The 27,710-nt window shown below is 38.8% G+C and overlaps 1 protein-coding gene and 1 long non-coding RNA gene across 2 annotated transcripts; both read left to right on the top strand.

Annotated features, from left to right (window-relative positions):
• On the top strand, positions 1–25,925 carry LOC138849269 (uncharacterized). Its single transcript, XR_011387831.1, has 2 exons — positions 1–23,571; positions 24,034–25,925. It is a non-coding gene; the product is annotated as an uncharacterized lncRNA (long non-coding RNA).
• Positions 23,560–23,972, top strand: LOC127489420 (large ribosomal subunit protein eL34). The gene has a single exon (XM_070072023.1). The coding sequence runs from the start codon at positions 23,616–23,618 to the stop codon at positions 23,967–23,969; it is 354 nt and encodes a 117-aa protein (XP_069928124.1). The 5' UTR covers positions 23,560–23,615; the 3' UTR covers positions 23,970–23,972.
• Positions 25,926–27,710: the final 1,785 nt, after the last annotated feature.

A 27,710-nucleotide genomic window follows, 5' to 3' on the forward strand; every position in this document is an offset into this window, starting at 1 on the left:
GCAGTGTCTTTAAAATTATTAAACAAAACACTTAGTAATAGTGCCTGAATGTCTTATTTGTAAACAGGCATTTTAGAAGATAAAATAATTGAGCATACTAAGGACTACAAAAGGATTATTGAGTTATTTTATGCTAATTTCTCAAGTACTACTTTCCAGACCATTAAGTGTTCAACCGTTGGAAACACTGAAAGCTATACTAGTGTAAGCCAATGCTGATTAAGTCTCATCAGAAATTAAGATAAAATAGATGATGTTACAAAAGATAAAAACACAAATCAGTGGAGAAACGATGGGCTTTTCATCAGAGGGTTCTAGGACAATTAAATATACATAGGCAAAACAAAGAACTTTGATTTATATCTCACGTTATACATAAAGCCTGATTCAAAATGCACCATAGACCTGTTAGAACTAAAACTATAAAACTTTTGGAAGAAAATGAAAATAAAATCTTTCTGATTCTAGGTTAGGCAAAGAAGTTTTCTTTAAATTTTTTAAAATTTATTTTTACTCGTATAGTTTGTAACATTTAATATAGCTCAGAGATATAATTCTAAGAATATAATGATTTTCCTTTCCTCTCACCTTCTCTTCCATTTCTCTTTCTGTCCTTCCCTTATTTCCTTCTTTCGTTCCTTCCTTCTTTCCCTCCTTCCTTCCTGTTTCTGAGATAACTTATTTTTAATTTCCATTACAGTCAGGGGCTTAATTCTCCACAGAATAAGAGTTCAATAGGCAAAAAGCAAACACAGCCTAGTTTAGTGGGAATATAGGCAAGGACTATAAACAATAGTTGAATGGAAAGAAGACTATTTCACGCATATACAGTAAATTTTAGAGTATCACAGACCGTTAAAGTAGTGTGACATACTTAACCATTGGTTTGACAAAGTCTAAAACAAACTTTGACAATACTGTATTCGCTGAAATACTGATAAATACAGACATTTCTTTTTGTTTGTCTTTTTATTTTGTTTTCTTTTGTAATTTTAGCTCCTACATATAAGGGAGAATATACTAGGGGGTGGAACTGATTTATTTGGCACTGCATGGGTGTTGGTGTCCCCCTTTTCCTCAGTGCTCTACCCTAGCCTAACCCAAAGAGAATATCTACTTGCTCGCTTTATCAAGGGGATGACTGCTGTGTATTTACCTAGCATTATGGATAAAGGCTTTTCCTTCTTCCTCCCCACAAGGTTCCTCCTAGTAGTGTGATTTTCTCAGTATGCCTCCCCATCTTTTTATTTATTTATTTATTTTATTTTTATTATTTGACAGGCAGAGTGGATAGTGAGAGAGAGAGACAGAGATAAAGGTCTTCCTTTTGCCGTTGGTTCATCCTCCAATGGCCGCCACAGCTGGCGCGCTGCAGCCGGCGCACCGCGCTGATCTGAAGGCAGGAGCCAGGTGCTTCTCCTGGTCTCCCATGGGGTGCAGGGCCCAAGCACTTGGGCCATCTTCCACTGCACTCCCTGGCCACAGCAGAGAGCTGGCCTGGAATAGGGGCAACCGGGACAGAATCCAGCGCCCCGACCGGGACTAGAACCCAGTGTGCCGGCGCCGCTAGGTGGAGGATTAGCCTATTGAGCTGCGGCACCGGCCTCAGTATGCCTCCCCATCTTTGAAAACATCAGACAGTCTTTAGGAAAGTAAGGGGAGTTGTGCTCTCCGTGGAAGACCCTTATCTCTGCTATATAAATTGCAAAGGATTTTATATTTTCTGTATTCAAAGGTGGCAAATTTTGTGTTAATTATTTTACTGTAAATGAAAGCTTTTGCAATTAAAGTGAAAGTTGCCCACATCCAAAAAAAAAAAAAAAAAAAAGACATATCTTTCTCTGTCTGGCTTATTTCACTCCTTATGATGTCCTCCTCTAGTTATATCCTTTTTACAAAAATAGTAGAATTTCATTTTTTTAAATAAAGATTTATTTATTCATTTGAAAGGCAGAGTTAGAGAGAGGCAGAAGCAGAGAGAAAGAGAGGTCTTCCCTGCTCTAGTCTACTCCCTAAGTAGCCACAATGGCCAGAGCTGAGACAATCTGAAGCCACGAGTCAGGAACTTCTTTGGGTCTCCCACATGGATGAGGGGTCCAAGAACTTGGGCCGTCTTCTGCTGCTTTCCCAGGTCACAGCAGAGAGCTGGATTGGAAGTGGAGCAGCCGAGACTCGAACCAGTGCCCATATGGGATGCCAGCATAGCAGGCCGGGGCTTTAACCTGCTGTGCCACAGTGCTGGCCCTGAATTTCATTCTTTTTTACAGCTGAATAATATATGCCATGTTTTCTTTATCCATTCACCTGATGATGGGCACCTTGGTTGATTTCATATTTGGGCTGTTATGGCCAGTGCTACAAAGTGTAAAGTGGTGTAAAATGCAGAAAGTGCTAAAGTGCTCCTTTCCTTTGGGATACATACAGTAGTGGGATTGCTGGATCATATGGCATGTCTACTTCTAGGTTTTTAGGAAATCTGTATACTGTTTTCCAGAGTGGCTGCACTAATTTACATTCCTACCAACAATGTATAAGTGTTCCCCTTTCTGCACAATCTCTCCAGCTTTTGTTACTCTCTCTGTTTTGGATTTTAGCCATTCTGGCAGGGATGAGGTGATGTCTCTTTATGATATCTCATGATGGCTTCGATTTATATTTCCCTGATGATTTTTGATGTCGGGCATTTTTTTCAAATACTTGTTGACCATTTGTATTTCTTCTTTTGACAACTGTCTATTAAGGTCATTTGCCTTAGTGGATTGCTTGTTTTCTTATTGTTGAGCTTTTATGTTGCATATATATTATGGAGATTAGTACTTTGTCACATAGCTTGAAAATATTTTTTTCTCTATTGATTGCTTACTTTGCTGTGCAGAAACTTCTGAGTTTGATATAATTCCATTTTTTAGTTTTATTTTCTTTTGCTTGGTGATCTTACCCAAGAAGTTGTCACCTACACCAGTGTCTTACAATATTTCTACTACATTTTTTTTTTCAGCAAATTCATAGTTTCAGGTATTAAATTTAGGTCTTTGATCCAAGCTGATTTGATTTTTGTTTAAGGTGAGAAGTATGAATCCTTATTCCAATGAATGGTCTGGGTACTTGTCAAAAAGCAATTAGCTCTGTGTATGTGGATTAATTTCTGGGTTCTCTATTCTATTTCTTTGATCTCTGTGTTGGTTTTTATGCCAGTACTATACTGTTTAATTACTATAGCTTTGCAGTAAGCTTTATTATTTTATTTTTATTTTTTTTATTTTATTTATTTATTTATTTTTGACAGGCAGAGTGGACAGTGAGAGAGAGAGAGACAGAGAGAAAGGTCTTCCTTTTGCCGTTGGTTCACCCTCCAATGGTCGCTGCTGTGGGGAGCAACTGAGACTAGACTAAGTTACTGGAATTAAGACTTATTCTATGCATCTGCTCTCCCACAATATGGCGCTGAGAGAGAGACCAAACAACCTCTATGCAGCTGCCTCATCAGTTTGATAAGCTGCAGGAGCTGATCCTGCTCCTGATTGGAGGAGAGCAGCGTGCTCAGTGTGTGGGCAGCAGAGTTGGGATTGGTGGAAGAGGACTATAAAGGAGGAGAGAGACAACATGCACCAGGAACATCTGAGGGGAACACCTGAGGAACATCTGAGCAGCCCCCAAGAGAGCCGGCCAGTGGTGTGCTGCTCCTCCGCGGAAGCGGGGAAAGTGGCAGGGGGTGCTGCCCCTCCATGGAGGTGGAGGGGCTGGCAGCAAACCTGGGAAGGGCTGAGCAGACAAAAGAACAGCGCAGGGTCCAGTGTGTCCTTCCTCCGCGAATAGGGGAGTGACACGCTGCGGCTGGCGCACCGCGCTGATCCGATGGCAGGAGCCAGGTGCTTCTCCTGGTCTCCCATGGGGTGCAGGGCCCAAGCACTTGGGCCATCCTCCACTGCACTCCCTGGCCACAGCAGAGAGCTGGCCTGGAAGAGGGGCAGCCGGGACAGAATCTGGTGCCCCGACCGGGACTAGAACCCGGTGTGCCGGCGCCGCAAGGCGGAGGATTAGCCTAGTGAGCTGCGGCGTCAGCAGTAAGCTTTAAAGTCTAGTATTATGATGCCTCTCACTTGATATTTTTCCCCTCAGGATTGCTTTGACTATTCTGGGTCTTTTTGGATTCCATATGAATTTTAGGATTTTTTTTCTAATTCTGTAAAGAATGTTGTTGGTATTTTGATAGGAATTGCATTGACTCTGTAGATTACTTTAGAGGATATTGATTCTTCTAATGTTTGAGCAAGGAATAGCTTTTTAATTTTTTGTGTGTGTCCTAGGCAGAGAATTTCTAAACATGGTCCCAAATGCCCAATCTATAAGAGAAAAAAATCTGACTTAATCAACATAAATTTTTTTGAAAGACACTTTTAAGAGAATAAGTAAACCACAATTAAGCAAAAAATATTTGTAAACTAAAACTGTACTGAGAATATGTGAAGTGCTTTCAAAATCCATTACAAACACAAAACCTGATTAAAATACAGTAAAAATATTTGAACTGGCTCTGCACCAATAAGACATATAGAAGGCAAATGAATCCTAAGAAGATATTCAGTAAATTCATTATCTCAGAAACACAAATTAAAGTCACTGACCATAACAAATGTTAGGGAGGATGTGCATGAGCAGACTGCTGAAAGGAAGATAAAACATTATAAACTCCCTGCAAGACAATGGGATAGGTTGAATAATAGCTTCTCGAAGATATGTGCATCCTAATCCCTGGAACCTACTAGTTTCATAGTAATATATACACATGTGATTAAGTGAAAGATCTTGGAAAAACAGGAGTTAATCCTGGTTATTCAAGTGACACCAAATACAATCTTTAGGGCCCTTCCTATGGAGGAAGTTCGGAGTCCATACAGGAGATGTGATAATAGAAGCAAGCCTGAGGAAGAGTTCATGAGCCAAGGATTGCAGGTAGCCTGGAAGTTAAAGGAGTGAAAGGGACTCTCCTCTGAAGCTTCCAGAAAGAACACAGCCTGCTCAATATTTTAACTTTAGCCTTTGACCTATAGAACTGTAAGAAATGTTTGTCTTGATTTAAGCAGCTCATTTTGTGGTAATTACTATAGTTTTTAAAATGTTTATTATACATCTACAAGCAACCCACTTATTCTAGCCCTAGATATTTATTTAAGAGAAATGAAAGTTATCCTTATCCAAAATCTTGTATTTGAATGTCTGTAGCAGCTTTAGGTATAATAGGCAAGGCTCAGAAATAAGCCAAATATCACAGGTGAATGAATTATGGGTATGGTATACCCATACAATGGGATGCTACTAACAAATAAGAACTCAACCTGTTGATAGATAGACACAACATGGAAAACTCTTAGAATAATTATACTGAATAAGGACACCAGAAAAAATTCTATATACATTATTCCATTTCTAAAAATTCCAGAAAACTATCCGTGATGACAGCATAGTATTTGCTTGGTAATGGAGAGGAGGTACAGAACAGGGTGACCTGAAGGGAAGGATTATCAAAGATCAGGAAGAAACTTTTGAGGGGTGATAGATATGTTTATTATCTGGATTGTGGTGACGGTTTCACAAGGGTATATGTCATCAAAAGTTATTAAATGGCATACTGTAAGTATATGTGTTAATTATCTGTGAATTACACCTATAACAGCAACAACAAAGAGTATAAATCTCAGAAGGCTGTTGTGAGGCTCCCAAGTATGAATACATTTTGCATATAACACTTGCTATAACTCCTGGCATAGTAAGCACTCAATAAATTCTAATTGTTATTTTTTAGTTCAGAGGAAAGATTGTTATGGCAGTAATTGTTAATGACCAAGTCTCTTTAGAAAGAAATGACAGTAGATATTGCAGAAGAAAATGAGAAATAGATATTAAATATAGGAATTTATTATATATACTGCACAAAGATGTGATGCAGTGATGGTGTGCCTTACTAGTGCTGTGAATCCTTCTCAGTACTTACTAAGTGTCTTGGGTTCTATTATATTCTTGGACACAGTAGCTGCTTAAGAAATACATATCAGACTGAACTGAATTAATCACCCCTCTGTCTTTGTAATCCAGGAACCTGAAATGCATGGTCACATATACTCTGTAGCTAATTAACCACAACTCAATTTTGGAGATTCCTTGCCTCAAGGCACTTGGCCTTCTCTGATGTAAAACATTTAGGTAATGATAGACAGGAAGCAGTGACTTATGAAGAAGACATGCCTGGGGAACTCCAGAACCTATAGGAGGAAGTGTCTAGGAGAGGTTAAGTAGGCTCCAGCTGGGGTTGGCAGGGTACTTTCATTTCCCACGGTTTCCACATGTGCTTTTTTGAGTGGAGTAAACTCTTCACCAAACAACAGACATTTGTATTTTCTTATCCAGTTCTTGTTCTTGCTGGGGGGTGGGAATTCAGTACTGCTGTGTACCATGAGAATTATTTCTTCCACTCTGTGCCTACTCCTGAAGTTAGTTTGTGTGTAGTCATAGCTCGGAGAATTCCATGCTAGTTGCATGATAGACCAGTGAAAAGCTAAGCAGCTACAATCAGTTTTATATTATTTTGCTTGTTTTTACATTTTCCCCCAGAAACCTTGTATTTAAGATGTACAAAATTCATACATTTCATCAATACAACTTCAGGAACATAGTGATTCTTTCCACCATACCCACCTTCCCACCCTTCTTCTTCCTCCCTTTCCTATTCTCATTCTTATTTTGTTCTGAGACCTACTTTCAATTAACTTTATACACATAAGATTAACTCTATACTAAGTAAAGAGTTCAACAAATGGTATGGAAAAAAACCTGTTCTCAGGTCTTCAAAGAAGGAGGTACCTTTCTCTGAAGGGAGGAGAGAACCTCCACTTTGACTATGACCTTGTCTAAACAAGATAAGAGTCGGAGAACTCAGAGGGCTTCCATAGCCTTGGAAACTCATGACTGGAGCATAGGGAGATTACTGATGCCATAGACAGGAGTGTCAATTTGTAAAGTCAACAACAGGAGTCACTGTGCACTTACTCCTCATGTAGGATCTCTGTCCTTAATGTGCTGTACATTGAGATTTAATGCTATAACGAGTACTCAAACAGTATATTTCACTTTGTGTTTCTATGGGGGTGCAAACTGTTGAAATCTTTACATAATGTATACTAAACTGATCTTCTGTAAAAAAAAAAAAAAGAAATTATCAATTCCCAACTTGACTCTCACTGGGATTAAACATGACAATAGGTCTGATCTGATTTCATCATCATTTAAAAAATCATCTATTATTTTTCACTTTATGTTTCTGTGTGGGAGCAAACTGTTGAAATCCATACTTAACGTATACTAAGCTGATCTTCTGTATATTAAGAGAATCGAAAATGAATCTGGATGTGAATGGAAGGGGAGAGGGAGTGGGAAAGAGGAGGGTTGCGGGTGGGAGGGACGGTATGGGGGGGGGAAGCCACTGTAATCCATAAGTCGTACTTTGAAAATTTATATTCATTAAATAAAAGTTAAAAAAAAAAAACTCCTACTAGACTAGTAGTTAATGTGCTTGAAACTTTAAAGAGTAAGTTAGATCTGTTTTATGCAACGTGGCACTTCCAGGAGATCAAGGGTGACAATCATTCCACATATCATGATTGTCAATGTATCAATATGTCAGAAGTACTGAGTTTTCAAATCCTCTTCCAGTCTTCACAGAGTTTGCATTATAGATATACTGTATCTATAGTTTACATTCTTTGTTGGGCCATTAGCAAGGCTTACATTTATTAAAAATAAAGATAATAAAGTAAAAAAAAAAGAAAAAAACCTGTTCTCAACAGTTGAGACAAGGACTATTGAAAATCTTCACATCTCAAAGTGTCAATTTCACTTCTATAGTTTATCTTTTAGGTACTCTGTTAGTTACCACAGATCAGGGAGAACATTGGAGCTGCTTATTTCACTAAGTATAATGTTTTCAAGTTGCATCAATTTTATTGCAAATGACAGGGCTTCATTTGTTTTGACCACTGTATAGTATTCCATTGTGTATATATGTATGATAATTTCTTTATCCAGTCTTCAGTTGATGGACATCTGGGTTGATTGCATATCTTAGATATTGTGAATTGAGCTGTAGTGAACATGGGGGTGTGGATAACTCTGTCATATCCTGATTTCATTTCCTGTGGGAAATTCCCAGGAATGGGATGGGTGGATCATATTATAGGTCTATATTTAGATTTATGAGATAACTCCATACTGTCTTTGATAGTGGCTGTACCAGTTTACATTGCCACATGTAACAGTGGATTAATGCACCTTTCCCCACATCCTCACCAACATTTGTTGTTTGTTGATTTCTGTATGAAAGCCGTTCTAATGGGGGAGAGATGAAACCTTACCATTTCCCTGACTACTAGTGATCCCGATCATTTCTCAGGTGTCTGTTGGCCATTTGAATTTCCTCTCTTGAAAAATGCCTGTTGGAGTCCTTTGCCCATTTCTTAACTGGATTGCTTGATTTGCTGTTGTTGAGTTTCTTGAGATCTCTATATTCTGGATATTAATCTTTTGTGAGTTGCACAGTTTGCAAATATTTTCTCCCATTCTGTTGGCTGCCTCTTCATTTTGCTATTTCTTTTGCAGTGCAGAAGCATCTCAGTTTTATGTAATCTCATTTGTTAGTTGTGGCTTTCATTGCCTGTGCTTCTGGGGTTTTTCCCAAGAAGTCTTTGCCTATGTCAATGTCTTGCAGAGTTACCCATGTTACCAAATTGTTTTATGAGTTCCAATAGTCTCTCAATGGAGTATTTTGGAAACCCTATATATAAAATTATGTCATTTGCAAATAGGTATAATCTGATTTTTTCCTTCCCAAATTGTATCTCTTTGATTTCCCCTTCTTGCCTAATGGCTCTGGCTAAAACTTCCAGAACTATGTTGAATAGTGATGGTGAGAGTGGGCATCCTTGTCTGGTTCTGGATCTTAATGGGAAGGCCTCCAATGTTTAAACATTCAGTAAGATGCTGACTGTGGGTTTGTCATAAATTGTCTTGATTATGTTGAGGAATGTCCCTTTTATACCCAATTTGCTTAAGGTTTTCATCATGAAAGGATGTTGTATTTTATTTTTAAATATATTATTTATTTATTTATTTGACAGATAGAGTTAGACAGTGAGAGAAAGAGACAGAGAGAAAGGTCTTTCTTCCGTTGGTTCACCAACTAAATGGCCACTATGGCTGGAGCTACGCCGATCCGAAGCCAGGAGCCAGGTGCTTCCTCCTGGTCTCCCTGCGGGTTCAGGGCCCAAGCACTTGGGCCATCCTCCACTGTACTCCTGGGCCACAGCAGAGAGCTAGACTGGAAAAGGAGCCACTGGGACTAGAACCTGGTGCCCATATGGGATGTGGGCACCGCAGGCGGAGGATTAACCAAGTGAGCCATGGTGCCGGCCCCAAGGATGTTGTATTTTATCAAATGCTTTCTCTGCATCTATTGAGATAAACATACGGTTTTTGTTCTTCAGCTTGTTAATGTGATATATCACATTGATTTGGAAATGTTAAACCATCCCTGCATACCAGAACTAAATCCTATTTGGTACAAGTGAATGATCTTTCTGATGTGTTATTGGATTTTATTGGCTAGTATTTTCTTGAGGATTTTTGCATCTATGTTCATCAGGGAAATCAGTTGTAATTATCTTTCTCTTGTTTCTTTCTCAGGTTTAGGGATTAGGGTGATACTGGCTTCATGGAAGGAGTTTTAGAAGATTCCTTTCATTTCAATTGTTTTGTATAGCTTGAGAAGAACTGGAATTAGTTCTTTAAATGTCTGGTAGAGTTTGGCAGTAAAGCTGTCCAGTTCTGGGCTTCTCTTTTTTGGGAGGGTCTTTATTACTGATTTGAGTTCTGTCTTGGTTATTGGTCTGTTTAGGTTTTCTGTGTCTTCATGGTTCAATTTTGGTAGATTGTCGTGCCCAAGAATGTATCCATTTCTTCTGTGTTTTCCAATTTGTTGGCATACTGCTCTTTGTGGTAATTTCTGATGGTTATTTTTATCCGTGGAATCTTGTTATGTTTCCTTTTTCATCTCTGATTTTATTGATTTGGGGTCTGCTTCCCCCTTTTTTGGTTAGTTGGGCCAATGGTGTATCTATTTTGTTTATTTTTTCAAAAAAAAAAAAAAACCAACTTACCATTCCACTGAATTTTTCATTTTTTTTTTGTTTAAATTTTGTTTCTTCAGTCCTCTGGCCTCAGAATCAGCCCTTAAGGCATGCGGATCTGGCTGAAAAGCCCATGAGAGTATTTCAGGCATGGAAAGCCAAGGTACTCTGGCAAAAAAAAAAAAAAAATGATCTAAATGAAAGATCTCTGCGAGTGAGATCCCAGTGGAAAGAACAGGTCATCAAGGAAGGAGGTACCTTTCTCTGAAGGGAGGAGAGAACTTCCACTTTGACTATGATCTTGTCTAAATATGATCAGAGTCGGTGAACTCAAAAGGCTTCCATAGCCTTGGCAACTCATGACAAGAGCCTAGGGTGATTACTGACACCATCAACAAGAGTGTCAATTTGTTAAGTCAACAACAGGAGTCACTGTGCACTTACTCCTCATGTAGGATCTCTGTCCTTAGTGTGCTGTACATTGAGATTTAATGCTATAACTAGTACTCAAACAGTATTGTTCACTTTGTGTTTTTGTGTGGGTACAAACTGTTGAAATCTTTACTTAATATATACTAAACTGATCTTCTGTATATAAAGAGAATTGAAAATGAATCTTGATGTGAATGAAAGGGGAGAGGTAGTGAGAGATGGGAGGATTGCAGGTGGGAGGGAAGTTATGGGGGTGGGGAAAGCCATCATAATCCATAAGCTGTGCTTTGGAAATTTATATTCATTAAATAAAAGTTAAAAAACAAATTTGTTTCTTCTCTAATTTTTATTTTATTCTCCCACTATTTTTGGGTTTAGTTGGTTATTTTTCTAGGTCCCTGAGATGCATTGATAGCTCATTTATTTGGTGACATTCCAATTTCTTGATTGCTATATTTCATCAATTGCTATAAACTTCCCTCTTGACACTACCTTTGCTGTATCTGTATGTTTTGATATGTTGGATTGTCATCTTCATTCATTTCCAGAAGTTTTTTGATTTCTCTTTTGATTTCTTTAAGACCCACTGTTTATTCAGTAGCATGTTGTTCAATTTCCATGTGTTTGCATATGATCTAGAGATTTTTGAGTTGTTGTTTTCCAGTTTCATTCCATTGTGGTAAGAGAAGATGAGTGGTATGATTTTGATCTTTTTGAATTTTCTGAGACTTGCTTTATGGCCTAGCATGTGGTCTATCCTAGAAAATGTTCCATGCATTGGTGTATTCTGCAACTATAGGATGAAAAATTCTATAAATGTCAGTTAGGTCCATTTGGTCTATAGTGTCAATTAACTCTGTTGTTTACTTGCTGATTTTCTGTCTGGTTGATCTGTCCATTTCTGAAAGTGGGATATTGAAGTTCCCCATTACTATTTTTTTTTTGACAGGCAGAGTGGACAGTGAGAGAGAGAGACAGAGAGAAAGGTCTTCCTTTACCATTGGTTCACCCTCCAATGGCCACCGCGGCCGGCGCGCTGCAGCCGGCGCACCGCACTGATCCGATGGCAGGAGCCAGGAGCCAGGTGCTTTTCCTGGTCTCCCATGGGGTGCAGGGCCCAAGCACCTGGGCCATCCTCCACTGCACTCCCTGGCCACAGCAGAGGGCTGGCCTGGAAGAGGGGCAACCAGGACAGAATCCAGCTCCCCGACCGGGACTAGAACCCGGTGTGCCGGCGCCACTAGGCGGAGGATTAGCCTAGTGAGCCGCGGCGCCGGCCCCCATTACTATTGTATTGGAGTCTATGTCTACTTTTAGATCCATTAACATTTGTTTTAAATAGCCAGGCAGCCTGTAATTGGGTGCATATACATTTGTTATACTCACATATTCCCATTGAATTGGTCCCTTAATCATTAAATAATGCTCTTCTCCATCTCTTTTAACAGTTTTGTGTTAGTCTATTTTGTTGATATTAGGATGGCTACACCAGCTTTTTTTTGGTTTCTGTTAGCATGGAATATAATTTTCCATCCTTTTGCTTTCATTCAGAGGGTATCTTTGTTGATGAGATATGTTTCTTGTAGGAAGCAAATAGATGAGTCTTGTTTTTTAGTTCATTCATCAAGTCTGTATCTTTTAATTGGAGAGTTGAGGCCATTTACATTTAAGGTGACTGTTGATAAGTAACAACTTGGCCCTGCCATTTTCCACTAAATATTCCGATTGTTTACTTTGTATTTCCTTTGTGCTTTTACTGGGATATTTTGTCCCTTCAAATTCTTTCATAGGGTTGACTATGTTTTGTTTGTAGCAAATCCTTAAGCATCTTTTGTAAGGTTGGATGATTGGTGACAAATTCTTTCAATTCTGTTTTTTTTTTTTTTTTTTTTTGTGTGTGTGTGGAAGATCTTTATTTTACCTTCATTCATAAATAGAACTTTGCACAAAACAGTGTTTTGGGTTGAAATTTTTTTTTCTCTTAAGACTTGGACTGTGTCTTGCTATTCTCTTCTAGCCTGTAGGGTTTCTGATGAGAAGTCAGCTATGAGTCTAATTGGAGATGTTCTGAAAGTAATCTGGCATGTCTCTTGTGCACATTTTAGAATCTTTATTTATTTTGCTGTAGAGAGTTTGACTACAATGAGTTGTGGTGAAGGTCATTTCTAGTCATGAAAGTCATAAAATTAGGAGTTTTACATACTTCCTGTACTTGGATGTTCCTTTCTTTCTCCATATTGGGGAGGTTTTCTGTAATTATTTCTCTAAAAAGGCCTTCTCATCCATTCTCTCTTTCCACACCTTCAGTAATCCCTTTAGAATAGTGTGTTTGGTCGTTTGATAGTATTGCATAAGTGTCCAACACTGTGTTTATTTTTTCTAATTTCTTTTTTTATCTGACCTGTAAACATTTCCATAAATTTGTCTTCTAACTCATAGATTCTTCTTCCTCATCATGTCTGTTATTAAGGCTTTCCATTGCATTTTTTATTTGATCTATCAAATTCTTAATTTCTAATATTTCATTTTTATTTCTCTTTAAAATCTAAATTTCATGGGGAAATTTTCATTCATGTCATGTATAGATTTCTTTAATTCATGGATTTGCTTCAGATTGCTTCTGAGTAAATCTATGATTAATCTTTTGAATTCCATTTCTAGAATTTCATTAACCTCTACATCTTCATATTATAATATTGCGATGTTGTTGTGTGTCTTTGGGGGCATCATATTGTCTTCCTTATTCTTGTTTCTTGAATTTCTGTGTTTATTTTTAGGCATTTGTGGAGATACTCGTTGGATTTTTTTTTCCCTTGATGGCTTTTGTCTTTGGGCTATGCTATGTGGCTTATGGAGTGTCTGCTTTTTTAGTGAATACCTGGAGGTGTGTTCTGGGTGTGGCTAGGGAGCTCTGTTCAGTGCTCCAGGGTGGGGCAAGTATCCGTGGTTATACCCATGTTGGGCATAGTAAATTTCTTTTCTGTTTTTTAATCAAAGTGGGGGTTTTGATGAGCTCTGTTGGCATGGTCTGACCCTTACCTCCTCTCTTCCAAGGTGATCAATGACAGGCACCAACCAAAGTGAGTACAATATTCTTCCATGCTGCCACAAGAACCACACAAAGGATCGGATCTGTGCATTCCTTCGTGTGAGCATGGATCCTTCCTCATTGACCCACACCAGGCAATCGGAGCCCTGAGCCTATGCTGCCCCCAGTGACTGCTAAGGGACCCACCCACACCCTAAACCCTCCCATGCAGCCACAGTGTTTCCAGTCTCAGCATACATGGCTCCCACAGTCATGGGGAACCAAGGATCCACTCCACCTTGCCAGTTTGTCCTGTCCACAGAGAGGTGGAGTCACTTCCAGAGCCAGCTGCCTGTAGGTGCTCAGCCAAGGCAATTTGAACCTCAGAATCTGTGATATTATTGGAAGGGGGGCACCTCACAGTCTTATATGGTTGCCCAGCCCCCTTATCAATCCTTCCAGCCAGACTCAGGCATCTCCTCTTGGCTGGTTGCTGGCACAGCTGTTACATATGTCCAAAATCGTGCCCCCCTCCCCAGCCAGTTGCAGGGTGCTTTTGTCGGGGGTGTGGGGAGAGAGAAATGTGCTTCTTTTTTCCCTCTAGGTTGGCAGGTACCTTGTTCCCCATAGGGCTCCCTGTGTAACTCACACCAAACTCTCCTGCTGCTATATTGCAAGTGGCTTGGGGTGCCCAGTCTGGTCTCACCTCACTCTCCAATGTAGGTGCTGAGGTTCTGGCTGCTGGGGTCTTTTGTTGTGTCTGTGCTTGTGCTGTGCATCCATACCCTCCATGTAGAGCCACAGTGTTCCTTTTCCTTTGTGGGGTTTCCACTGCAGTTTTTTCCCTAACTCTTCCCTGAGATTGTGCTCTCTTTACTTTTTAAAAACTATTTTTCCCTACCCTAGAGCAGTAGGCTCCCTCCCTCTTCTGCCATCTTGGAATCTCAAAGTTGACTATTTTAAAAAAGGATCTGTTTTATTTATTTGAAAGACAGAGTGAGAGTGAGAGTGAGAGTGAGAGTGAGAGAGAGAGAGAGAGAGAATTGTCCATCTGCTGGCCTAGTCCCTAAACAGCCACAGTGGCCCATTCTGGGCCAGACTGAAGCCCAGAGCCTGGAGCTTCCTCTAGGCCTCCCACATGGATGTAGGGGCTGAAGACATATGCCACCCTCTGTTGCTTTCCTAGGCACATTAGTAGGGGACTGGATTGGAAGTGGAGCAGCCAGGACTCTTAAGTGGCACCCACATGGGATGCTAGTGTTGCAGATGGCAGCTTTACCCACTGTGTCACAGTGCCATCCTCAAAGTTGACCATTTTTAAATTCATTTTTATATATGACACTTGGGATGGCAAGGACTCATGAAGATTTTAGAATTTCAATATGCTCTGGAGGTCACATAGTTCTGGAAATGAGATCATTGAATCCTAGAGAGATGACAAGATTATCCCAAGGCTGGCTGCACAGCTCCATTAGTTGCAGAGGTATGATTTCTGTAGGAATCCTTAGAAGCAACTATGATTTAGCCACTAGACTATACCTAGTGCAGGGATATGGGAAGTTGTGCTTCTGCCACCAGAGAAGAGAGAGGGGATATAAAAAAAATTAAACACTATCCTTGAGTTAACTAGAGAATTGAAAGTAGAAGTTAATGAAAAAAAAATCATCATCAAAAAGATCTAAGAGGTCAGAGCAATTAAGCAGGAGAAAGAGATAAAAGGCATACAAATAGGAAAGAGGAAGTTAAATTATCTCTGCAGGTGGTATGATTCTATATATAGGGAAATCTAAAGATGCTACAAAAGCTATTGGAATTGATAAACAAATCTGGTAAAGTTGCAGGACACAATAATGAGTAGCATTTTAACATATTAACAATAAACTTCATGAAAGATAACTTAAAAGCATTTTTACTCATGATATCTACAAAAATATAACTTAGGATAAATTTAATAAAAATAATGAAGACCACTACATAAAAATTATAAAATACTTGAAAGGAATTGAAGATACACAAAACATGAAAAAGACCTTATACATTTATAGATTGGAAGAATTAATATTACTTAAATGTTCATACTGCACAAAGCAGTTTATAGATTCAATGGAATCCCTATCAAAATACCAATGATATTCTTCACAGAAATACAAAAACAATCCTAAAATTTATGTGTAAGCACAAAACACTCCAAATAGCCAAAGCAATCTTGAACAAAAAGAGCAAAACTGGAGGTATGACAATGCTAGATTTCAAGACACAATACAAAGCTACTGTAACCAAAACAACAGGGCATTGGCATTAAAACAGACACATAGATCAATGGAACAGACACTCCAGAAATGAATCCATTTTCCTACAGCCAACTGATCTTTGACAAAGACACCAAACATACACTGGAGAAAGGGCAGTCTGTTTAATAAATTGTGCTGGGATATTTTTTTTTTTTTTGACAGGCAGAGTGGACAGTGAGAGAGACAGAGAGAAAGGTCTTCCTTTACCATTGGTTCACCCTCCAATGGCTGCCGCGGCCAGCGTGCTGCCGCCGGTGCACCGCGCTGATCTGATGGCAGGAGCCAGGTGCTTCTCCTGGTCTTCCATGCAGGTGCAGGGCCCAAGCACTTGGGCCATCCTCCACTGCACTCCCGGGCCACAGGAGAGAGCTGGCCTGGAAGAGGGGCAACCGGGACAGAATCCAGTGCCCCGACCGGGACAAGAACCTGGTGTGCCGGCGCCGCAAGGCAGAGGATTAGCCTATTGAGCCGCGGTGCTGGCCTACTGGGAGATCTTAATATCTATAATGCAGAAAATTAAAACTTCACCCCACCATCCCCAGCTTCTTACTGTCAACTTAAAATGGATCAAAGACCTAAAAGTGAAATCCAAAACTGAAAATACTCAAAGAAAGCATAGAGGAAGCACTTCAAGATCTTGGCATATGCAAAAAATTATTTTGGCTAAGGCCCCAAATGCACAGGAAACAAAAGCGAAACCAGGCAAATGGGATTTTATCCTAAGAAGCCTCTACACAGCAAAGGAAACAGTCCAGAGTGAAGAGACAACTGGCACAAGGGGAGAAAATATTTGCAAACTGTTCATCTGACATAGGATTAATATACAGATTATATATGGAACTCAAGAAACTGAACAACAGCAACAAATCCCTACACAATTAAGTTAAGAAGTGGGCCAATGATCTGAGTAGACATTTCTCAGAAAAAGAAATACAAATGGCCAAGAAATACATGAAAATGTTCACCATCACAAGCCATTGGGAAAATACTAATCAAGCTATAGTGAGGTATCCTCTCATTCCGATTAGAATGACTATTATCAAAAAGACAAAAAATATCAAATGCTGGTGCATATGTGGAGAAAAGATAACCCGTACACAATTTTGAGAATGCATATTAGGCAGCCATACTGGAGGACAGTATGGAGGTTTCTCTAGAAACTAAAAATAGATCTGAAGACTAAAAATATCAAGAATTCTTGAGGCTTGAGATTCTTGTTTTGATCATAGTTTCTTCTTCTTCTGCTTTTAAGATTTATTTATTTATTTGAAAGAGTTACAGAGGGAGAGAGAGAGAGAGAGAGAGAGAGGAGAGAGTGAGCTTCCCTCTGCTGGTTCACTTCCCAGATGGCTGCAATGGCCAGAGCTGGGCCATGCTGAAGCCAGGAGTCAGGAACTTCTTCTAGATCTCCCATGAGGGTGGCAGAGGCCCAAATACTTGGGCTATGTTCCATTGTTTTTCCCAGGACATTAGCAGGGAGCTGAATTGGAAACGGAGCAGCTGGGACACAAACTGGCGCCCATGTAGGATGCCGGTGTTGCAGGTGGTAGCTTCACTTGCTAGGCCAGAACACTGGCCTCTTGCTCATAATTTCAAGGAAGGGAATTAAATTAATGGAATTTAAGAGAGTTATCAAGATTTGGTGTTGAAATAAACACTCTCAAGTTCAGATTTAATGATTAAGTATTAATGAAAAAGCTACCAAAGTGTTGCTGTTTGGAATTTCCTTTCTTTTCTTTTAGACTGTTAGCTAGAAATCACCTTTGAGATGTATGTTTATATATTAATACCTTATTTATTTTAAAACAGAACTTTATTTCATTGTACAAAGTAAAAGCATGCTTACTTGCATCTTGGGTCAACTGTATTTGACACATGGGTAGCAGACTGAATTTCAAGGAACCTGACTGGGGGACATTGTGCAAAATCATTCTTTGGTTTGGTAAAATGCAAACAGGAGACCAGGTTCTTATTACTCAGGTTGTAAAGATATAAACAACATATTATGACCTTTTATAATTTGAGTTGCAAGCATAGTACATTAAGATATAAATAACCTCTTTAGTAAAAACAGAAAATATTAACAACAATGAATTGAGCACCTATTATATAATCAGTGTTTTGCATTATTTGCTTTATCTATTGATATTTAAACAAGCTATTTTGTGAGGCGCATCTAGTTGCTACTACATTACACACTAATACTTGAAGTTCGGGTGCTTTTGATGAATTGTGAAATGTGATGTAACTGTTGAGTTCAATGGAATTTAAAGACAACTTACTGCAGTGTCATTGTTATAACCTTGAATGTGGAGTTACAGCATCAGACACTACTTACAGCCAATTAAGAGCTTCAAATTACTTTTTTTAAGGAGATGATTTATTTATTTGAAAGGCAGAGTGACAGAATAAGAGACAGAGAGATCTTCCGTCTGCTGGCTTACTTCTCAAATGTCTGCAACAGCCAGGGCTAGGGCAGGCTGAAGCTAAGAGCCAGGGGCTTGATCCAGGTCTCTTTTATAGGCAGCAGAGATCCAAATACCTGGGCCATCATTCACTGCCTTCCAAGGTACATCAGCAGAAAGTTGGATTGGAAGCAGACCAGCCACACTGGAACCCACACTCTGATATGGGATGTGGGCACCCCAGGCACTGGCTTAACCTGCTGTGCCACAATGCCCATCCTTAGTTTCAAATTCTTCCTCTCTTTTTCCCTTGCTTGTAGTTAAATGAATATACTTACAAACATTAAAAAAATTCACTCTCTCTGAGTTTATACAAGCAGAACAGACTATGTCATTTCTCAAAGTATTGCTTCCTATCCAAAATGTTTGGAGACTAAAAGTAAAGAAAGTTGATAAGATATATTTATTTATAAAATATGTAAATATGAAGCCCAGGTATTTAAAAATGTGTACCCTCCCAGCTCTTCCAAGGGTTGATTCTCTTTAAAATAAAAATATAATGTTCAAGGTCTTGAGGTAGCTGAGTTGACCAAGGCATGGGGATGGAGACCTTCTCACTGAAGGATGACTGCTGATAAAAGAGATGTTATGGAAAGGAAGGGTTAATTTTTAGTGAAATGAATTCATTAGCTCAGTATAATATCTGTTAACAGCTTACTAGATGCCAGGCACTATTCTGTATTCTCAAGATACTGCAATGAGCAGAAAAGACAGAAACAGACCAATTTCTCCACCTTTATCAGCTTATACATCAATCAGCTGATTAATTAATTTCAGAGGAAAATTACAATGCTGGGTGGAATGACTTTATTAGGGTTGAGAGAAGAGCTAGCCAAAGAGCCTGTTCTCCTCTTAACCCATTCTCCAAAAAAGAAATGTAGGCGCTAGAGACTTGACAAGCAGGAGACACTGGGCCCTGATTGAGGGACTTGAATCAGAAGGTGTGTGCTGGATTCCAGGGCAAAGGTCTAGGAGAGATTTCTAAGGCAGAGTCTAAAACCATTTTGGTTCATAAAGGTTAACTTGAAGCCTTAATGTGGTCTGGGAGCCAGGCAAGAAGAGCTTGCATCTCCAACATCTCAGGACCAGAATGAAAGCACACGGGTTGTCTGAAGGAGGAAGTAGGGAGAATGGTGATTTCCCTCATGAGTGGGCCATTCCCAGATTATCTGAGCAACCCTTAGCTGGGTAATTTACCTGTGTGGCAGCCCCGTTCCTTGACTGTGGAACAGGCATAGATCTCAGTGTGTTTTTATCCAGGCCATTGTGTGCTGTGTATTTTCCTCACTGCCCTGTAGTCCATGCTAGTGATGCTCGAAGGGGGTCATCATGAGGAAGTCAGTGACTTCCCTTACTCAACTGAACCACACTTCAGGAGAAAGGAAGAGTGTAAGAGAACCACTCGAAAAGATCACAGTGGAGGACGGCCTCAGACCTGTTATTATTCTCTTAAACCTTCTGGGTAGTTTCTACAGAAATCAAGTTGGTGCAAAGATCAGTGGAAAAGGTGGCTAAATGCTTGTGTGGCTATCACCTCTAGTAAAAGTCTTGTTTTGACTGCTCTGTTCACTCTTGCATACCACTGGGCTCCTTGTGGAAGACAGGAGAGAAAGAGGGAACCTCTCTCCTGGCTTACCTTCTAGGCGCTGACATTGTCAAATGCTATCATAGGTTATTTCATCTAATTCTTTTTTTTCAAAGATTTTATTTATTTATTTATTTGAAAGTCAGAGTTACATAAAGAGAGAAGGAGAGGCAGAGAGAGAGAGGTCTTCCATTCATTGGCTCACTCCCCAAATGGCTGCAATGGCCGGAGCAGCGCCGATCTGAAGCCAGGAGCTTCTTCCTGGTCTCCCATGCGGATGCAGGGGCCTGAGGACTTGGGCTATCTTGTACTGCTTTCCCAGGCCATAGCAGAGAGCTGGATTGGAAGTGGAGCAGCTGGAACTTGAACCGGCGCCCATCTGGGATGCTGGCACTGCAGGTGGTAGCTTTGCCTCCTATGCCACAGAGCTGGCCCTTCATCTAATTCTTACAAGGATCTGGTGGAATAGGCACTCCATTATCTCATTTTATGGTGAGGAAATAGATTCTTAGAACCACTCCCAGGCCACACTCAAGATGTGACAGAACTAGGATACAAGTATGATCTGAGCAACTGATGGCAGTGCTCCCACCATTATTACTCTGGGGGTGTATTGTTGTGGTAGGACAACTCCTAGGCAGGACTAATAGTTTCTTCTGGCTACTGGACAGCCCTCCGCTTATATGGTGATAGCTGCCAGTCTGATAGTTTTCTAACTTGCTTTAAAAGTAAGGATTTTTCATCTATTATTTTTCACTTTATGTTTCTGTGTGGGAGCAAACTGTTGAAATCTTTACTTAATGTATGCTAAACTGATCTTCTGTGTATAAAGAGAATCGAAAATGAATCTTGATGTGAATGGAAGGGGAGAGGGAGTGGGAAAGGGGAGGGTTGCGGGTGGGAGGGACGTTATGGGGGGGGAAGCCATTGTAATCCATAAGCCATACTTTGGAAACTTATATTCATTAAATAAAAGGTAAAAAAAAGTAAGGATTTTTAAAAAAATATTTATTTATTTGAAAGAGTTACAGAGAGAGAGAGAGACAGAGACAGAGAGACAAACAGAGATCTTCCATCTGCTGATTCATTCCCCAAATGACCCCAAAATCCAGGGCTGGGCCAGGCTGAAGTCAGGAACTAGGGCTTCCTCTGGGTCTCCCACCTGGGTGACAGGGGCCCAAAAACTTCTGCTGTTTTTCCCCAGTGCACTAGCAGGGAGCTGGATCAGAAGTGGAGCAGCCAGGAAATGAACTGGTGCCCTTGTGATGTGATGGTGTTGCAGGTGGCAGCTTTATCCATAGAGCATAACACTAGTCCCAAAAGTATGGGTTTTAAACTTTAAGAACAATAAGAGGAAGTGTGGAAAAAAGAAAACAGCTCCTTTTGCTGATCTTAATACAGAATGTGAAATTTGGTAGACTCATACCATATATTTCTATCATGTTTTCTTTCCTCCTACCTATCTCAGGTCAGCCTCTTTCTCCTGTTTTGAAATTAAGCTTTAAAGTCATTTTAGCCAAATAATTAATAAGCAGACCCTATGAGAAGAAGGAACATAAGAGATGATAAAAAAAAGTCTGAGAAATTAAAGGGAAAGGTAGATTAGCCAATAAAAGATATCTGCATTTGAAGCCTAGTTTCATACATAAAGATTAATTAGAAATAGTTTAAAAATTAAATATAAGCATATAAACTATAAGATGCTAGCAAAAATAACTGAGTTTTTATACTTTTGCTGAGAAGAGTCATTCTAAACATAAAACCACTGAAAAGATGCAAAGGAAAAATATTCAGATTTCACTATATATAAAAGTTTAAGACAGAAAGAACTATAAAGGTATAAACTACATATTGGAAAACACTAAGAGACACATATGATAGAGAAGGGTTAAACCTTAAAGATTTCTTCCTTTTTAAGAGAGAAATATTAAAGCAACACTTTATTTTGGATATACATGTTTTAAGATATAACTGATTATTTCATTTGTTGAGGTCTTTGTGGAGTGAATTATTGACAAGCCACTGAATTTCATCTTGTCAAATTTGATATGCATGATGTCGAGGTCCCTATGGAAGCTCTTGGCCAATGACTTATATATCAGAGAAGACAATGAGTCCTGTGGAAACTGCTAGGGAACTAGCGAGGGTGGGTGTGGAGTCTGAGCCTGGGGAGTTTAGCTTTCAATTCTAAGTAAGTCACCCAACTACAGTGGCATCCAGAGTACACTTCTTCATTGATATTCATGGAGATTTTGAAAAAGCATATTTTATAGAATGTAATGCCCAATAGCTATGGGATTCTCCTTTTCTTGGTCTAGTTTTCAAAAAATGAAAATGAACTCCATCTCATATGACTTGTCCTTAGTGCATCTATGATGTCTTCAAGTGAGCCATCACTTCCTTTTTCTAAGTTCACAAACTATCTGTTTATTAATGTCTTTGAAAATGTTTTCATTATCTATGTAGAGCTTGTGAAATCTGACTTCATTCTTATTTTGAAAATGGAGATTGTGATTTGCTTTTCTTCAGTTCTCTGGCACAGCTAACCTTCTCTGCATTTCATTACAGATTCCTGAGATTCTTTCCTATCCTGTTTGGAAGGCATAGGTGAAGTACAGGAAGCACAAGGAATATTTTATTTATATTTGCCTGTTTCTAATGGAAGTTTAAGAAAAAGGGCTGGAGAAGAGACTAGGGCTTTGGTTTTATCCTCCTATCTTGTCTGAAGTCTTAGAAAGTGTTAAGGGATCTAGCCTTTTTGAATATAACAAATAGAGTTAGAACTGTATTGTATTGAGCTTGCTCTTCAATTTTATTCCTACCTCTAATTTTTATTGGGCAGAATATAGACTTTTAATGGGCAAAACTTACAGACTTAAAAGAAAATCAAGAATCTCTTGCTTTCATTGAATTACTTTCTGTGTTGCAAATCCTTGAGCATGTTGACTTCAAGGCCAACTCAAAAAAATTTAAATAAACAGACAAACAAAAACAGTCCAAAAAGAACCAATAGTTACTCCAAACTGCAGGAAGCATAAATGAAAGCTTGAATGTTTTAAACCTTTGTTTTTGACAAAAGTCATTACAAATGATGATGCCTATGCTAAAAATTAACAGTTCCACAGACCCTAACAGTAGGGCTTTTCTCCAAGTTAAAGCTTTTCTCTTTAAGTGATCTTGAATAGAGAAGACTACATAGATGGTAGTTTTTTGAAAATATTACCAAACTCCTTTTTAAAATGACAGTTAAGCTCCGTTTAATAAGATTGACATTGTTAAGTTCTCTTCTAAATTAAGCTCTAGGATTTGTTATTTCAGGCAAATAATCCAGCTCAGTAAATCCCATGCCTCTGACTTTACTTCTGCTCTGTTTACTAATTTACCAATAGTGTGAGTCAGGGCTTGTGGTTGTGGCAATAGTCAGCCCTAGAAGCTGACTTTTATTTCTTCTGACTTAAAGGAAGGCACCGATGGACTGGAAGGGAAAATTGGAAGATTCAGCGGTTTTGAGACATCATCTGTGCATGGTAACTTCTGTCCTAAAGAAGTTTAGAAATTATAGTCTGGGTTGTCCCTGGCTTCTGTCTGAAAGAAGGTTCCTATTCAGCTCTTCCGGGACGGTGCTTAGAGGCAGCCACAATGGTCCAGCGTTTGACGTACCGCCGGAGGCTCTCCTACAATACAGCCTCCAACAAAACCAGACTGTCCCGAACTCCTGGTAACAGAATTGTTTACCTTTATACTAAGAAGGTTGGGAAGGCACCCAAATCTGCATGTGGGGTGTGCCCAGGCAGACTTCGTGGGGTTCGTGCTGTGAGACCTAAAGTCCTGATGAGATTGTCTAAAACCAAAAAACACGTCAGCAGGGCTTATGGTGGTTCCATGTGTGCTAAATGTGTCCGTGACAGGATCAAGCGTGCTTTCCTTATCGAGGAGCAGAAAATTGTTGTGAAAGTGTTGAAGGCACAAGCACAGAGTCAGAAAGCTAAATAAAAACATGAAACTTTCAAGTAAAAAAAAAAAAAAAAAAAAAAAAAAAAAAAAAAAAAAAAAGAAGGTTCCTATTCATGCATATTTCTTTTGTGAAACAGAACACAGTCATCATTACCTTACTGCTGACTTTTTGGAAAGTTAAACTTCTTTCTTTGCTTACAGTCTTCAACCCATTTGGCACACAAGTATCTCTTTTAGATTAATCTTCCTAGATCATGGTTCTAATTATCAGGATAATGCCTATTATTAATCCCTGCCAGGACTGAATTTTCTTCCTATCTGAGAAAATGAAAAAAAAATCGTATATCTACTTTATTATCCTTGGACATTTTCTTCACTGGAAAAAAGTTAATTAATAAATATTAGTTCTTAGTAAATAAAGCAGTTGACTTTAAAAGTCTTGGGTTGAGGGATATCCAAGCAAACATACAGTTCACAAGGTAATGTAAAATTTTTCTAAGTCGCCTTTTAAATTATTTTACTGTCATGTAATCCATGTCTCAAAGTTTTGCATAGAAGGGATTCTCATTATCAACCACAATGTGGATAATATGCACAGCTCAAGTAAGAATATATATATACAACCAATGTGTGGCAAACTTGTAATTTTTTTTTTTTTTTTTGATAGAAAAATTCTTTAATCAAAACAAGTTTACACGTTGACACTTATGGCTTGACTAGAATAAATTTGTCCAAGTTAAAACTGAATTATGGACCGAAACAGGTATATATAATGTAACAGCAGAGTTCCCTCCAAACATTGGGTCCTAGCTTCCCTTCTAAGACCTCTGAACTGCACAAGTCCAATTACTGAAGTAATGTTCAAATGTTAACCTGTAGATGAAAAGTCAGAACATACAATGCATGTTGCACACAAACACTGGTTTTAAAGTCCTTTTCCGATATCATATAGTGTCAAAACGTAAGTATCCTTCTACCTATTGAAAACCAACAACTGCCCTAATATTCAAAATATCTTAGAAACACTATCCTTTGTTATTACACTTATAATCTGTGATAACATTGGTACACTCTGATTTAGTCTCTACTTTATGTAATCCTGTTACATGTATGAAACAGAAATGGAAATACAAACTACTTTCTAATATGGCCTTGTTATCAAATAGGTTAGTTCACTTGTATAGCATTTATATTTTCCGCATAAGCATCATGGATTGATTTTTTTTCCAATTAAAAAATATAACGGCTTTCTTAATTTGTGACTTTTAAAAATATTTAGAAACTTGAGACACTTCTCAAAAATAAATGTATATAGTTTTCAGTGTTACTAATGCCTGTAAAGGATCTTAGATGGTTGAACTCTAAAGCCAGATTTATAATACACCCAGCGTGTTCGCTTTAGGTAAGTCAGGTGACTTCACTGAACTCCCAGCAAAAAAAACTATTTCCAAAAATTAAGTTTGTTCTGTACCTCCTAGAATTGCCAATTAAACATCAGTTGGGTATCTAGCTGTCATACAAAAAGGCATAGAGACTACAGATTGTTACAAAGAAGCAGGATAATGTACCACAATGTAGAGACTGTGATATTAAAATTAACTTTTGGTGACAGGAGGGAGTGAGTACTTACATAGAAGTAACATTTTCTCTACCGTAAAAATGCTCAACTTCTACAAAACCCACAAACAGTGAGATCCAAGATTTGTAATAAACTATGCACAAAACCCACGGTATTTGGGAGAAGAGGAAAGGTTTATACAGGTAGCATTTTTAAAAATGTAACTTTGTTCTACCAATTACACATTAACATACACACACTAATTGAAAATATGCTACAACCATTTCTGGAAAAGCAGTTTTAACATTTTCTAAATGGACTTTCTCCCCACGTTTACTGTTTAATGGAGCTGTTAATACTGCACAAGAACAATTAGTGATAAGTTTAATTACTTTTAAACAAAGGCATTTTCTCCCTCAAAACAAGTTTTAAACATCAAAACCTATGCTTATAAAAATTTAAAACTTTGAGCAGTCTAAATATTTCAAATGAAAACCATTACAAACTTCTTCAAATGTTGTAATTTGAATTTTTGTAATTTTTGTAATTTTTTTAAAAAATTTATTTATTTATTTGAGAGGTAATGTTACAGACAGAGAGAGGGAGAGACAGAGAGAAAGGTCTTCCATCTACTGGCTCACTCCGCAAATGGTTGCAATAGCCGATCTGAAGCCAGGAGCTAGGAACCTCCTCCGGGTCTCCCATGTGGGTGCAGGTGCAGGTGCTTAAGCTTCTGGGCCATCTTTCACTGCCCTCCCAGGCTACAGCAGAGAGCTGTATAAGAAGAGGAGCTGCTGAGACTAGAACTGGCTACCATATGGAATGATGGCACTGCAAGTGGAGGTTTAGCCCACTACACTACAGTGCTGGCCCCCAAAGTTATATTTTTAATATTCCATGAAGTTACCCCGAGATAACTACTTCCTTAAAAATTAAATCTTTTATATCATAAAACCTTTTCAGTTGTGACTTAGAGAACTGGTGCTCACTAAATACTGTGTGTATTTTTTCCTTGCCTCCTTTGGTGTTGAATTGGTGCCATATGCCTAGTTCTGGCTAACAGATAATTAAGTTGAAGAGACACTTGTCTCTTTTGGGCCAAAGCAAACAGGGAGGCCACATATTCTGGGTGGTTTGGACAAAAGGTGGTAGAATGTCTTTTAGCCTGGGGTTCCTGGGGCACTATGTGCAGGAAAATGTTCGATTGACCAGTGTTGGGCATGAAACTTCAGAATATAATAACCTTTTAAAAATATAAGAGTTAACTTGTTATCCTACACAATCTAGCCTTTCCTAACTATTGTAGAACTTAATAAGTACCAAGAAGCAGGTGTACTTGCAAAAGTATAGAAATATGAATTCCACTGTCCTCCTCTGTGGTCTTTTGTGCTATGGAGGACACCTGGTTTCTTGTTGACTGTGGCGACATCCTGCTATTTTACAGTAAAGTACTGATCTTGAGTGTTTGTCTTAACTGAGGCTAAAAATTATTAAACTCTTCAACATTGCCCTTCTCTGGTTTGCAGAATCTCAGCTGATGTGTTCTAAAGGGCAAGACCAAAGCAAGGCTCCTGCTGCTCCTTTTGCTACCCTGTCTGGTGATAGATAAGTTGCCAGTTCTTGATCACAATCTTCTCTTGATTAAATGTCACTTGTAATTTTCAGGTACTTTCAAGGGAAATTATTGAATATTAGCCTGACTTTCCAAAATTTTATCCCAACCTACCTTTCCAGAGGTTTTACTGCAATCCTTCTTCATCAATTGCTTGCCAACTCCTAGACATGTCTATCTTCCTGTACATCTTTTATGCATGTTATTTCTCCTGTCAAAATGCCTTTCTTTCCTGACATTCAAGTCTTCCCCATACTTCAAGGGACAGCTCAAGTTTCACTTTATTTTGATGGTTTCCATGATACACACTGATATATCTAAAGAACCTCAGTCCTTATCTTTATTTCTAAGGTCCAAGAAGTTCTGAAAATGGAGCTTTCAAATATGTCATCAGAAAAATCCAAGTCTGATCTGAAAAAAATTTGATGATAAAACTTGAGCTAAATTGATTTTATTTATAGTTTTTACCTATAGTTTTCCATAATGCATATATTAATAATCTGTTTGACTGTGATGTGCTGTCTTCAACCCTTATGGGCTATTATATAAAATACAGTATTATCCATCTAAAATGAAAGCATTTTGAGTGTAGAAACTTACTTGTGTACAG

Source organism: Oryctolagus cuniculus, chromosome 4, assembly GCF_964237555.1.
Source record: "Oryctolagus cuniculus chromosome 4, mOryCun1.1, whole genome shotgun sequence".
Taxonomy (NCBI): Eukaryota; Metazoa; Chordata; class Mammalia; order Lagomorpha; family Leporidae; genus Oryctolagus; species Oryctolagus cuniculus.

What these genes read in the sequence shown, in the direction of transcription:
- LOC127489420 (XM_070072023.1), top strand. Translation starts at nt 23,616, where the DNA reads ATGGTCCAGCGTTTGACGTACCGCCGGAGGCTCTCCTACAATACAGCC.